The 13,536-nt window shown below is 44.7% G+C and overlaps 1 protein-coding gene across 2 annotated transcripts; it reads left to right on the forward strand.

The window, feature by feature from the left end:
• Positions 1 to 1,631: 1,631 nt before the first annotated feature.
• On the forward strand, positions 1,632 to 12,050 carry LOC133380835 (zinc finger protein 436-like). Of its 2 annotated transcripts, none has more exons than XM_061618942.1 (2): positions 1,632 to 1,706; positions 7,815 to 12,050. In XM_061618942.1, exon 2 carries the CDS (start codon positions 7,892 to 7,894, stop codon positions 8,831 to 8,833), a length of 942 nt encoding a protein of 313 aa, XP_061474926.1. In that variant the 5' UTR covers positions 1,632 to 1,706; positions 7,815 to 7,891; the 3' UTR covers positions 8,834 to 12,050. The 2 variants fall into 2 exon arrangements, with proteins under 2 accessions (XP_061474926.1, XP_061474925.1); XM_061618941.1 differs by lacking the exon at positions 1,632 to 1,706 and adding an exon at positions 2,052 to 2,287.
• The last annotated feature ends 1,486 nt before the right edge of the window (positions 12,051 to 13,536 follow it).

Genomic DNA, 13,536 nt, shown 5'->3' on the forward strand with positions numbered 1-13,536 from the left:
ATCTGAAACTAAGACAAATGATGCAACAATGGGCAGAGCAATTCAAACTATGTGGGTCCACTGTTTTACATAGATGCCAGCAATCTGCCAGCAGAAAACCTGCTTGGTGGCAGCGGGCAGGGCTTATTGCTGGTGGAAAGCATCCAAGCCCAGCAGAGTTCACAAGCCCATGTCCATCATCCATAGCAACACTACCTCCACCACCCAGTCCCAACACACTTTCCATAAGGCACCAACCATCCTCTTGCTGAAAGTCTCCATCCTCTTGCTGAAAGAAAATCTAAAAGTTAAATGGCCATAACTTTTTTGTGTTTATACCAAATCGGCACCTTCATCTATGATCAAATCATGGATGATTGTGTGCACCAATCTGGTGTTAAGCAGCAGCACACAGGCCAATGGGCACAGCCGATGAGCAATGAGGAACCCATCCATGAGAGGAGTGGGAGTGAGGAACAAGGTGTAGATAGCCTTGCCCTCATCTTCTCTGGTAGTTCACTACCTCCCCATGGCCATACCACCATCTACCCATGATCACTGAAATTGGAGTGGCATCACCCATGTCCCTCCTTACTAAGACTCCTAAACATCTGACATGGACCCAACAAGAACCCACCAACAAAACCTACCTGAGCCAATTATCCCAGTAGGCATTTGTGAGAATTGGAAACAGTCAGACCCACTCAATATTTTCACACAGGGCACATCTACTCCCCACCCCCACCCTGTCTCATACCCAGGGAGGGCCAGCCTTCCACCAGTTACAGACTCTCAACTCTGAAGGCATCTGGTGACTTTCTCCTGTCATTCAGTCCATTGCACAGGCTCTCACCCTGTGCAGGAACTACACATGCGCCATACACCCTCCCCGCTACCAATCTCCTCTAGATTGGTTTTTAAAAAATTGAAGGAGGTAGCACCCTCGGACTCCCTAAGGGGCTTCCCAAGGGCAGCTGGGTTTTTATACCCCCACCCACCTACCCAGCAGCTCATGCAAGAGGCTGCAAGATTGACTGTAGCCTCTCTCTGGAGTCAGGGTCAGGCAGGGGGTCCCAGTCCTTGCAGCACACACCAGGGACTTCAGCTGTCTCAAGAGACAGCAACCCAGAGGAGAGAGCAGGCACCCAGATGCTCAGATACTCACTCCCAGAGCAGGGCTCCTCCAGTCCCTCAGTGTTGCAGCTATATGTATGAGTGGGTCATGAAAAGAAATGGTAAAAGGGTATGATAATGTGTGAGTGTGTGCGTTGGTAAGAAGGCTTGGAAGGAGGACGAGAGCGGAGGACAATGGAAGATGGAGGGGGGGGGGACTTCAGCATCCTGGACAGCTTCTTGAAAGTTCAAACTAAAACCTGGAGTAGATTCCACTGCAGCCACTGACATGGAGCTACCAGCAGTCACTGCTTGGTAGGTGGTGGGCTCTCCTTCACTGGGGCTTTATGTCTGTTAGGGATAGCGCAGCTGCATCCTGCATTGATCAGAGAGCTGGACTTCATAGCCTGTAAGGTCCCTTCCAACTCTGTTAGTATACTGTTAGGTATAAAAATCACAAGAAATACCTATTAAAATACATGCACTTCCCCTCAGCTTAATGTATCAAAGATTGGGCCTTTTTAGACCTTGGTGAATCTCTTCATTGGACACACCACTGAAATCCCCTCCCCTAGTAAACCTGAAGATTTCTTGGAAGAAATTGCAATGCATAGGTAGGGAACGTCGATTTTCTGTTGGTTTTTGCGTAGGGCAGCCTGTAATAGAAGACGGGGCTGAGTTGCAGATGCTGGCCTTTTTTTAACGGATGCCCGGATTCATTTCGGAGTTATATGGAATAATACAGCGTTAAAAGAGTTCCATTCAGCATATGAAGAGCGCCTTTCCCTCACGCTCCTTATCGGCCAAAAATGGCTAGAGCTCTCTTCCCTGCGATTATGGCTAACCAGGAGCGAGAGCGTGATTTCCAGGCAAGCTTGTTGAGCTCCAGGGGCAGCGCCTCTAATTTTAGAAATTAAATCGGGGGCGGGCAGGAGAAACGGGGGTGGCGGCTGCTTGGTCTGCGACCGCCAGAGGGCTCCTGTGTCGGTTGCACACAGGCGGCTGCTCTCTTTGTCAGTTCGGGACTGGAGTTGAGCTTCCTAGGTCAGGGTCTGCAGCGGCGGCAGCTTCTTCCTCCACTGCGGATCCGAAGAAGCCCGAACGCAGTTTGGATAGGAAAAGCGCCTTTCGCACAATCGGCGCTCCGGAGAAGCAGCTCAGTCACCCGAGCGGCTGGTGACTCCGCCAGGTTAAAGTAAGCAGGGGAGGGGTCTTTTGCGCTCGCTCGCGCTTAGGCGCCTCCCCCTCCGAGGGGCTCCAGTGTGTGCCCCAAAGGTGATGCTGTTGTTGCTGCGGCTCTGGATCCCTTTTGCTTTAGTTCCAAGGAGAAAGAATCCCATTGACACATTAGCAACAACAGCAATGGAAAAAAACTAAAAAGGGAGAGGAAGGGGCGTGTCAGTGCGGTCGAAAGGGACAAAACCCCTAAATGGGCGAACGTTGGAGTTCCTTGCTACAAGATGTGGTGATGGCGGTTAGCTTAAAGCGGGATCTGCTGTGCTCGTGTACTCAGAAGTCAATCTCTATGTGGTTCTTACGGCCAGATAACGCTTGCGCTGAGTTGCTAAAAAGAAAGAAACGGGGTTAAATAACTTGAAGCTCAAATCTATGCACGCCTATTCGGGAGAAGTAAGCCCCAATAGACATCTCCAAGTCAGATCGCAGCCTTAGTATGATCCTCTGCACATCTACACAGAAGTAAGGCTTGACACAGCACACCTGTTGAAAAAAAAAGTGGTGTAGATAAGCCTTATGGTGTTCAGGCACACTTTCAAGATAAGTCTTCCCAAATTAGTTATCCTTTAACCTCCACATCATATTCACAAACTGCATAATTTAGTATGGGAAAGGAGTTGGATTTTATCACTCATTGAGTGGATGCCTTTTGGCTGAAGTGTTCATTTTAATCCACATTTGATTACCTTACTTGGGTAATTGTAATGTGCTCTACCAATTGGCCAGGACTGATGGAAATTGTGGGATTCAAAACACCTGCAGGGCAGCAAGTTGCAAAGGCAGGGGCATGTACACACTGCGTTATCATGTGCATTCAGTGCTTGATGCAAGTGCCTTGTTGGGGTGCTCTGCACATGATGTCATTTCCATGTCATCCCTGTCCCACATTATGTGTCAGTCTAAAGCACATTCTGCTGGAATGGTTGCAATCCATTTTGTATCTGAGAATGCAGTTTTCAAGCACTTGCTGCATCTATGGGTACACAGCAATAGTATAGTTGCAAATTCAGAAATGTAGGGTCCCTTCATGTTAGTCACAGCCATGCCCTCCCATTTTTTGCTACTGGGTTAAGAATGAGATCCTTGTTTATGCCTTCTCCCACAACAACAGATATTCCTAGGAGGCAATAAACATGAAAGGGGAGAGTTTTAACTGCCTAGAAGAGTCTTCTCAATGGCTGATTCACTTCCTTTCACACTGATTGCTCCAATCAGCAGGAAAGGACAAGGAAGCATGTTAGAAGACACTTCTCATTAGCTAACACACTCCCCCTTCATGCTGATTGTCTCATAGGGTGCTGAAGAGATAGGGACCCTGCTGGACTCTTCTCCCAAAAAAGTTAAGGCTGTAAGTCCCCCCAAGACCCTGGATGACTACATCCCTGGTACACAGCAAGTGTTTTCTCAGGGCACCTTCTATTCAGGTAGACTACTGACGTTGCAAGGCTGTGCCACTTCCCCTTTACCATGTTTAATTTGTCCATGAACGAAATAGGCAAGATAGGAAGTAGTACAGTAACTTAGCCACCTCTATATACTGATAGATAACCCTGTGTATCAGTATATCAACACAACAGTTTCCAGCCCCTCTCTTTAGAAAGACTGTGAAGAACTGATTTTAAAAAAGGTCTGTGGAAACACTAATTGAGAGGAGGAGGACAACAGGAATAATAGCTGCTGCTTTAGATAATGTTATAGTGTGAAGGTGTGTATAATTGCAAACCGCTATGTACAAAAGCACACTGAAAAAAAAGTTTCAAAGGCCTGGGCATTTCATAGGCTCTGTGTGTTCACAGCCCAAGTCTAAACACCTTGGGCCTAAATACTTGAAGGAGTACTGTTCCCTCTGTCATCCTCCCGCCGCTTTAAGATCCTTAGGAGTGATCCTTCTCACTGGCCACATTCACACTATATATTTATTCCACTATTATTCCACTTTAAACTGTCATGGGTTCCCCCAAAGAATCCTGGGAAGGGTAGTTTGTGAAGGAAGCTAGAGCTGTTAGGAGATACCCTATTCCCCTCACAGAGCTACAGTTCTCAGAGTGGTTTAGCGGCCCCTCTTCTGAGAGAACTCTGAAAATTGTAGCTCTGTGAGGGGAATTGGGGGTCTCTTAACAACTCCAAGCACCCTTCAGAAACTACCCTTCCCAGGATTCTTTGAGAGAAACCACGATTGTTTAAAGTGGAATAATAGGCCCCATCTGCTTTATAGAGTCAAAGCACTCTTATTATACAGCCACAAGAGGCTGTATACTATAGCCAGCGTGGATTTTTCACATTCTGCGATGTTAAATTAAAAATACCCCCATGCCATTCTGATGCTTCCCATGAGGTCATTTCAAAACAAAACGTTACAAAGCTTATAGTCCTGAACTCAGAAACACTTGCTTAACAACCCTTTAAATTTTCATGGTGATACACAAAACAGTCAGAGAAAATAGAGAGTTCAAAGTATAAAAAGAGAGAAAAAACCCCAAGAGCCCTTTTGGACTTTTTTCTGTCAGAGTTCTCATAATCTGTTGAAATTCACTAAAAATCAGCCATGTTCACAGAGTACCTGTAATCCTATTAGTGACCTTGCCCCATACTCTGACCTTCATCTTCTGCAGTTTAAAGGTTTAAAAAATGCCTGGGTGGTTTTTAATTAATTTAAGAAATTTTGGCTGGAACTCAATGATAATGTTGGGCATGCTCAGTAAGAACCAACTGTCAGTGTTCTCAAAGCGAGAATCACAGCTGCTTGGCTTGGCGAATCAGGGGGATACACCAGACTTTGATTTCACTTGAGACAGTCATGGCTTCCCCCAAAGAATCCTGGGAAGTGTAGTTTCTGAAGAGTGCTGAGAGGAGACTCCTATTCCACTGACAAAACTCCAGTGGCCAGACTGGTTTAACAGTCAGCCACTCTAATTGAAGGTCTGTGAGAGGACCAGGGCGTCTCCTAGCAACTCTCAGCACCTTTCACTAGCCACACTTCCCAGGATTCTTTGAGAGAAGCCATGACTGTCCAAAGTGAAATAAAGGCCTGGTGTGGATGTGGCCAGGGACAGCTGTGATTTAAATTTGGGTGAGAGGCTACATGTGCCTGCTGTAGAATAAAAAGGTGTGGAAAATTCTGAAAAGCAATGATACTGTGCACAGTGTTTTCCTTCTGGAAAGGAAAGGGGCTTCCTTTCTGCCCAGTGCCCACCCACCCAATCTCCTCTCCTCCCCTCCCTGCCCCTCCCTCGGGTCAGTGTTGGACTATGACCTGGGAGACCAGGGTTCGAATCCCAACACAGCCATGAAGCTGACTGGGTGACCTTGGGCCAGTCACTGCCTCTCAACCTCAGAGGAAGGCTATGGTAACCCCCCTCTGAATACCGTTTACCATGAAAACCCTATTCATAGAGTCGCCATAAGTCGGGATCGACTTGAAGGCAGTCCATTTCCATTTTCAAACATGATTGCACAGAAATAAATGCCATTGAACTCAAAAAGTATGCAAATGATCAAACCCACCCTCTCTTCTCTTCCCTCCTATCCCCATCCTCTTGCCCCTTCCCTCCCCCTCCCTTTGCTAGTCCCTCCCCCTCCCCTTCCTCCTCCCCTCCTCCCCCTCCCCTTCCCCTTCCTCCTACCCATGGTCAGTTTTAGCTATCTTAAGCATGATTGCACAGGAGTAAATACCATTGAACTCCGTAAGCATGCAAATGATCAAACCTGCCCTCCCCTCCCCCTTCCTTTGCCCTCCTGCAATCCAATCCACTCCTCCCCCTTCCCCCTCCTCCTCCCCCATGGTCAGTTTTACCTATCCAAAACCATGATTGCATAGGAGTAAATCCCATTAAATTCAATAAGCATGCAAATTATCAGACCTGCCTTTCCCCTCCTTCCCTTCTCCTCCCCCTTCCTCCCCTCCTCCCCTCTTCCTCCTCCCCTGCCCACTCTAGCCCCCCTTCTTCCTCCCTGGTCAGTTTTACCTATCCTAAGCATGATTGCATGGGAGTAAATCCCACTGAACTCAATAAGCATGCAAATGATCAATCCATTCTCAGCAAACTTGCACAGGATCCCATTTCTTACCTCCCAGATTTAAGCAGAGAAATTCACTAATAGGCAAAAAACCTTGCGGTTTCAGAACGTACCTATAGCCCAGAGATATTTCTATCCAACTTGAAAAAGCAGGGAAATTAGGCAGCTATAGCGAATGCACCAGGGAAGCAGGAGACCTGACCTCCTCTCTGAGATATAATACTGCCCTACAAATTTGTCAAAATGCAAACACCATTTGGGTTGGTCTTTCACAGTCCAATCCACTTCCTGTGTAGAATCCCTCTTCCCAGGGAATTGTAGCTCTGTGAGGGGAATAGGGGTCTCCTAACAATTCTCAGCACCCTTAACAAACAACAGTTTCCAGGATTCTTTGGGGGAAGCCATGATTGTTTAAAGTGGTGTAATACTGCTTAAATGTATAGTGCAGATGATATTCTAGTTTTAGATAGTTTTAGAGTTTTCACTGGTATGTTTGTCTCAGTTCTGATATTTTTGTCCACTCCTGTTGTTTTATGAAGTGCTTCTTTTGTTTGGCGATTCTTTATGTAACCTGCTCTGGGATTTTTAATTGATGGAGGGGCGGGTGAGGATGAATTATTATCATTATCATTATTATTACTACAACAATAATAATAAGAAAAACAATCATAAAAACTCTGGAGCCATGTTCAGACATTATACTCAAGAGTAACTAAAAATGTGAGGTGGGCTATGCTGAGTAGCCCTGCCCCTGACGCTGTGCCCATCAGGTAGTTCCTCCTCCTGGTGTCTATAGGATGCAAATGTCTACATGTGCAAAAGCCCCCTTCCCTCAGAAATGGTGTTGTATGCTTATGGCTGCCAGGGGAAGAGGTTAATCAGTGTTCATGATGTGTGGGCTTGGGGGTGTTAGTGTGGCCCTGCAGCCTGTTCAACTGACTTGTGAGTATGAAACCTGCTATAGTGGTAGGGAATAGTAATTATTTTGGGTTAATTAATCTGGAATAGAAAAGTGTTGTGTATCTGGCTTCATTTGAGTGAATTTGCGTATGTATTTTATGCTGCAATCCTGGACAAATTTACTTGGGAATAACTTAGTCCCCCATGTTATATAGCCTTTACAGTATAGAAACTGTGTGCTCATGGTGCAGTTTCTTGCCACAAGGGCATGTGGTTGCAGAAAGCAACCATTTGGGCAAGGCCAACGTTGGGGGCCTTTCACGCCTGATCATTCCCAGGAACAGCGGTGGATGTCCACCCGATTTGGCTCTGCCCATGTGGTAGCCGCATGGGATCACATTGCAGGGGAGCAGCTCCCATGTTACTGTGGGCACATATAAAAAGGGCCTCTCATCTGAATAAAAACATGCATAAGGCAGGTGGTTAATGGGGTTTTCTTCGCTGTAGCAGATAGGTATATATTAAAAGTAAGTGACTCTAGCTGGTATTTGAAAATTATGCTTCTGTAGGTATAGTGAACAATACAGAAGAGGACACTGTGCCATGGATGGCAGATTGCAAAGTTCCTCCCTGAAAACTCAGTAAGATGCTAACTCCGAATCCCGAGTGCAGCCAGCACCGTGAGACCAACTGCAAGGCTAAAGCAGGAGAAGAGGGAATGCCACAGACCCGGCCAACAAAAACCATTAAAGGCATCAGAAAACGCAAAGATTTTGTGGTGTTTCAGGGTACTCAGGCAGAAGAGAAGCCCAACATCTGTATTGAGTGTGGGAAGACCTTCAGCCAGAATTCAAGCCTAGTCAACCACCGGCGAACACACTTGGATGAAAAACCATACAAATGCCCCGACTGCGGGAAAACCTTCGGCGTTAGCTCCAGCCTGAACAGACACCAGAGAATCCACACAGGAGAGAAGCCATATAAATGCACAGAGTGTGGCAAAAGGTTCAATGACAAATCCAATCTCACCCAACACCAGCGAATCCATACTGGCGAGAAGCCCTATAAGTGCATTGACTGCGGCAAGTGCTTCAGCCGCAGCTCCCACAAAAAGCACCACCTGCGTCACCCTCTGGGGAAGATGCTGGGCAAAGGGGGGCAGACTGATGGTGCTTGTGCAGCCAGTGTGAAACCCAAACCCAAAAGGAAAGTGGAGGTGCTGAACACCTGCACCGAATGCTGGCAGAGCTTCAGCCAGAACGCAGACCTCATCAAACATATGCGCATCCACACCGGTGAGAAGCCCTATCAGTGCAATGTCTGTGAAAAGAGCTTCAGCGTCAGCTCCAATCTCTTCAGACACCAGAGAATCCACACAGGGGAGAAGCCATACGTGTGCTCCGACTGTGGGAAGAGATTCACTGACAAATCAACCTTGGTCCAGCACCAGAGAATCCACACGGGGGAGAAGCCCTACGCTTGCAGGTTTTGTGGTAAGAGCTTCAGCCACAGCTCCCACCACAAGCGACATGAAAAGATCCACAAGAGGGAATACCCTTTTTTGTCTTACTCTGCCCCGCTGAGCTAGCAACTTGCAATTACAAGAGAGAAATGGTTTTTCTTTGCTGGGAAGCTGTTTTCAGAACCATACAACCCATTTTTGAAAGCTTGAGGCTGGGATCTCACTGTTTGCCAGCCAAGTGAACATTAGCTCAGTGATTCTTGGATCAATTCCACTGATTGAAATATAGCTTTCCATTCAAAAAGGGACAGGCTGGGCTAATCGGCAAAAGCACATGGTAAACATTTTTTGGATTGTACCACTCTACAATGCAGGTGGGAGGACTACATATTTTAATGATCCCCACATTAACCTAAGTCTTTGCACATTAAAAAAAAACACATTTGGGAGAGTATCAGCTAGAACCGTTTCCTTTGATGTGCTAGTTTTTTATATACAGAGTGGTTTTAAAGAAATGTGAACAAATATGTAAACATTTACCACCACTACCACCAGCCCTGCTGCCTGAGTCTGAAGTAGTCATGATTTTGCAGGACATAGATCAGCTCTTGGTCTCAATGCAGAGACTTAACATTTTCCTTCAGAACTGGTTCTGGTGGTTAAATATCTTTACTTAAAAACAGACCTCTTATTTCCACAGTGAACATCTCTGTTGAATACTCTTTGATGCTTTCCGCTAACCTCAAAAGCTTCCTGCTCTCTCTCTCTCTCTCTCTCTCTCTCTCTCTCTCTCTCTCTCTCGGGTGACAGAAACTATGGTTCTGCCACTGTCTAAAGCGTTTCCTCAATAAGCTAAAGAGATGTGAGTAATGCTTATTATTTCCAAAATTGTTGTGTCTGCATTTTTGCCACTTTTTCCAATATACTTTTCAATGTGGGGAGGGGGCAGAAGACATGGGCCTAGTGATCCCATCATTCCAAGATGAACTCATCAGATGAAGACTGAAATCATACTCTGAAAACTCCCCAAAAGGACAAGTTTTGATTTACCTGTTTTCTAGAGAATATTGTTAGTTATATTGGCATATTGTGTGCTTTCCATTTACCCCTTTCTAAGACATATTTTATAAATGTCATTCATAGAATATCAGGTATGAGACTGACCTTTTTGCCCTCCACAAAATATAGCAGTGGAGTCTTCAGGAGAGAACACATTGTACCCTTGTTCCCTGCTGGTACCCTTCAACCTAATATGCTTCATTCATCCTCTTAAACACATACCATTCCTCAATTATTTCCCTCTCTCTCTTCTTTAAAAGCACGGTCAAACAGTTTGCTTAGCTGCAATGACTGGCAGGGTATAATAGGCTGGAGGATTTTTGTCTCTGCATATTTAATTTGCATGCAATTATGTGCATAAAAATAACAAGTGGAGGATGCTTGTTAATAGATCTAGCTGGATATTGCAGTTCTCTTGTGCTGTTTATGAAGTTTCCAGTGTCAAACTTCCAAGTCTTCTTTGCAGACAATCAGTCGTTAGTGGAGATCTCAAATTTATATATTGACACTTGAGTGCACTGATTTGGAGTTAGGTTTATTAAATTTATGTATTGCTTAAAATAAAAGTGCTGAAGTGATCTACAACTAAGTAAAATAATACAATGATAAATCACATAAACATATCAAAAACAGATTTAACAATACGTTATCATATCATTGGTGCTGTCCAAATGCCCAGGAAAACAAAAACGTCATTAACAGCTCCCGAAATGATGACAGGATTGGCACCAGGCAGGCCCATTCTCTCATCACCTCCCTCCAGACCTCCCTTGGAGTTGACTTGCAGAGAAGAGCCTCAGAGGATGATCTCAGGGTCCAGACAGGTTCATATGGGGAAAGACAGTCCTTTAGATATAGGGGTCCCAAGCCATATAAAGCTTTAAACGTCAAACCCAGCATTTTGAATTACATTCAGAACAAACATTGGTGAAAAGAGAGATGATAGTTGAAATGCACATTGGATATATTTCCCTGTTTTAGCCTCGGGGCTTTAATCAGGGATGGGGAACTTGTGGCTTTCCAAATGTTGTCGGACTCCAACTCTCATTAGCCCTGGCCAGGATGACCAAGGCTCAGGGATAATGGGAGCTGTAGACCGAGAACAACTGGAGGGCCACAGTTTTCCCATCCCTGCTGTGAGTGTCCCAGCTGCGAAGATTCTGTATTCAGTGTTTGCCAGTAGACCACATCAGTTTCACCTGTATCTGTGGTTCACAGTTCAGCATCCTCAGATGACAAAGTGGTCAGTAGGTAATGTTGCCTATAGTCTTTAAGCTTGAAGAATCTTTAAAAAAATGCTACTGTAATTTCTCCAAATATGCTTTGTTTCTTAGGGCTGTTCCATGTGGTATTTTATGTACTGGCGTATGGGCAGCTGGGCATGAAATCCATACACCGCCATCAAATAGGATGGCTATCACTAACAGTGGGTGGTGTTCATGATATAATCAAAAGGGCCACAAGTGGCACTGCAGGGAGGCTTGACCATTTTTGTGCTCCGAAATAAAGTTTGGTTGTTTCACCTCATTAAGGAGTTGCAGCTCATGGTAAACTCTATGGCACTTGGTGGTGTTGGGGGGGTTCCCCTTCTGGGCCTGCTCTTCGGTATTTTAACCTGAACGCAATGAAAATGTATATATATTCCCTTCATAATTGTGGTTTGAAGGCACATAAGGCCAGCTCCCTGCTGAAGCTAACCAGGGCCAGGTCTGGTCAGTGCTTGGATGGGAAACTGCCTGGGAACCATATGTAAGCCGCCTTGGGTTTCATGAAAAGAAAGGCGGGGTATAAATTAAATAAATAGTTAGCCAATGCTTGTATTTTGTACTCAGACATGCATACAGGAATACAGAAACTTCTATGAGAAGTGGCCTTTCTGTGGCATAGTGTTTTCAATAAATTAACCTTTGACCTTTTGTCTCCTCTTCAGAGTCCTGTGTCCATATGGAGTAACCAAGACTTTTGTAGCCTCAACTAAGGTTGTTATCAATCAACCATTTTTTAAAGAATGGCTGGATGCAGTTTGGCTTTTAGACCACCTGCCGGAAAAATCAACACAAGGCCATTTCCACCCCCACCCCCCTTGAGTGTTTTTTTACTTATCTGTACATGTTAGATTAAAAGACTGCTATTGTGCTAGACTGTTCCCACTATAAATCACCAGGTGCTGCCCCAGACTTAGTCTTAACCCCAGAACAATTGGCTCTACCCGCAGGATTTAAGCTCTATTCCCAGGTCCTGCCTAGTTCCTACAGTTTTTTCATTTCAAGAGCTGACTACATTAGGATCAATTGTTCAATTGATTTCTCTAAAATTATGAAGACTGAAAGTGTGGTTTTAATTTTTTTAAATTGCCCATGGTTCAGCCGCTGGGGCATTCCCATCCCATCTCCAGCTGTGGAATGAGCTTGCACTGATAGTGCTTTGCTTTCAGTAACCCAACAATCCTAGTCAGACAAATTTTCTTCTAGGCTGTTTTCTCAGTGGAGATGCTTATTTTTAAAAGGTCAAAAATACAAAGAGTTGGTTTCTTTTCTAGTCTGGCTTAGATTTCTACGAGACCAAAGGATGGAATTTAGGCAGACGTCATCATTACATGAGTGGGTATTTACAAATAAATGGTTAATAATATTTTCATTTGGAACATGTCATTATAATATTGTTTTACCACTTGTTGAACTCCACTCAGCTTTTGCTCTGGACATTGAGAAACTGGAGGGTGTTCCAGAAGAGGGTGACCAAAATGGTGACAGATCTAGAAACTAAGTCCTATGAGGAATAGTTGAAAGAGCTAGATATGTTTCACTTAGAGAAGAGACTTGATTAAAGGGAGACCTGATAGCTGTTTTTAAATATCTGAAGGGAGGGTATGCAGAAGATGGGGTTTGTTGTTGTTATGTGCCTCCAAGTTGACTACGACTTATGTGGTGTAGTGGTTAAGGTGCTGGACTACGACCTGGGAGACCAGGATTTGAATCCCCACACAGCCATGAAGCTCACTGGGTGAACTTGGGCCAGTCACTGCCTCTCAGCCTCAGAGGAAGGCAATGGTAAAACCACCTCTTAATACCATTTACCATGAACACCATATTTGTAGGGTCACCATAAGTCGGGATCGACTTGAAGGCAGTCCATTTCCATTTTTCATGAATCAGTGACCTCCAAGAGCATCTGTCATGAACCACCCTGTTGAGATCTTGTAAGTTCAGGTCGTGGCTTCCTTTATGGAATCAATCCATCTCTTGTTTGGCCTTCCTCTTTTTCTACCCCTTCTGTTTTTCCCAGCATTATTATTTTTTCTAATGAATCACGTCTTCTCATTATGTGTCCAAAGTATGATAAACTCAGTTTCATCATTTTTGCTTCTAGTGATAGTTCTGGTTTAATTTGTTATAACACCCAATTATTTGTCTTTTTCACAGTCCGTGGTATCTGCAAAGCTCTCCTCCAACACCACATTTCCAATGAGTTGATTTTTCTCTTATCCGCTTTTTTCACTGTCCAACTTTCACATCCATACATAGAGAACGGAAATACCATGGTCTGAATGATCCTGACTTTAGTGTTCAGTTATACATCTTTACATTTGAGTTCTCTCACAGCTGCCCTCCCCAGTCCTAGCCTTCTTCTGATTTCTTGACTATCCTCTCCATTTTGGTTAATGACTGTGCCAAGGTATTGATAATCCTTGACAAGTTCAATGTCTTCATTGTCAACTGTAAAGTTACATAAATCTTCTGTTGTCATTACTTTAGTCTTTTTGACGTTCA

The sequence above is a fragment of the Rhineura floridana genome, chromosome 3, assembly GCF_030035675.1.
Source record: "Rhineura floridana isolate rRhiFlo1 chromosome 3, rRhiFlo1.hap2, whole genome shotgun sequence".
NCBI classification, from domain to species: Eukaryota; Metazoa; Chordata; class Lepidosauria; order Squamata; family Rhineuridae; genus Rhineura; species Rhineura floridana.

What these genes read in the sequence shown, in the direction of transcription:
- LOC133380835 (XM_061618942.1), top strand. Translation starts at nt 7,892, where the DNA reads ATGCTAACTCCGAATCCCGAGTGCAGCCAGCACCGTGAGACCAACTGC.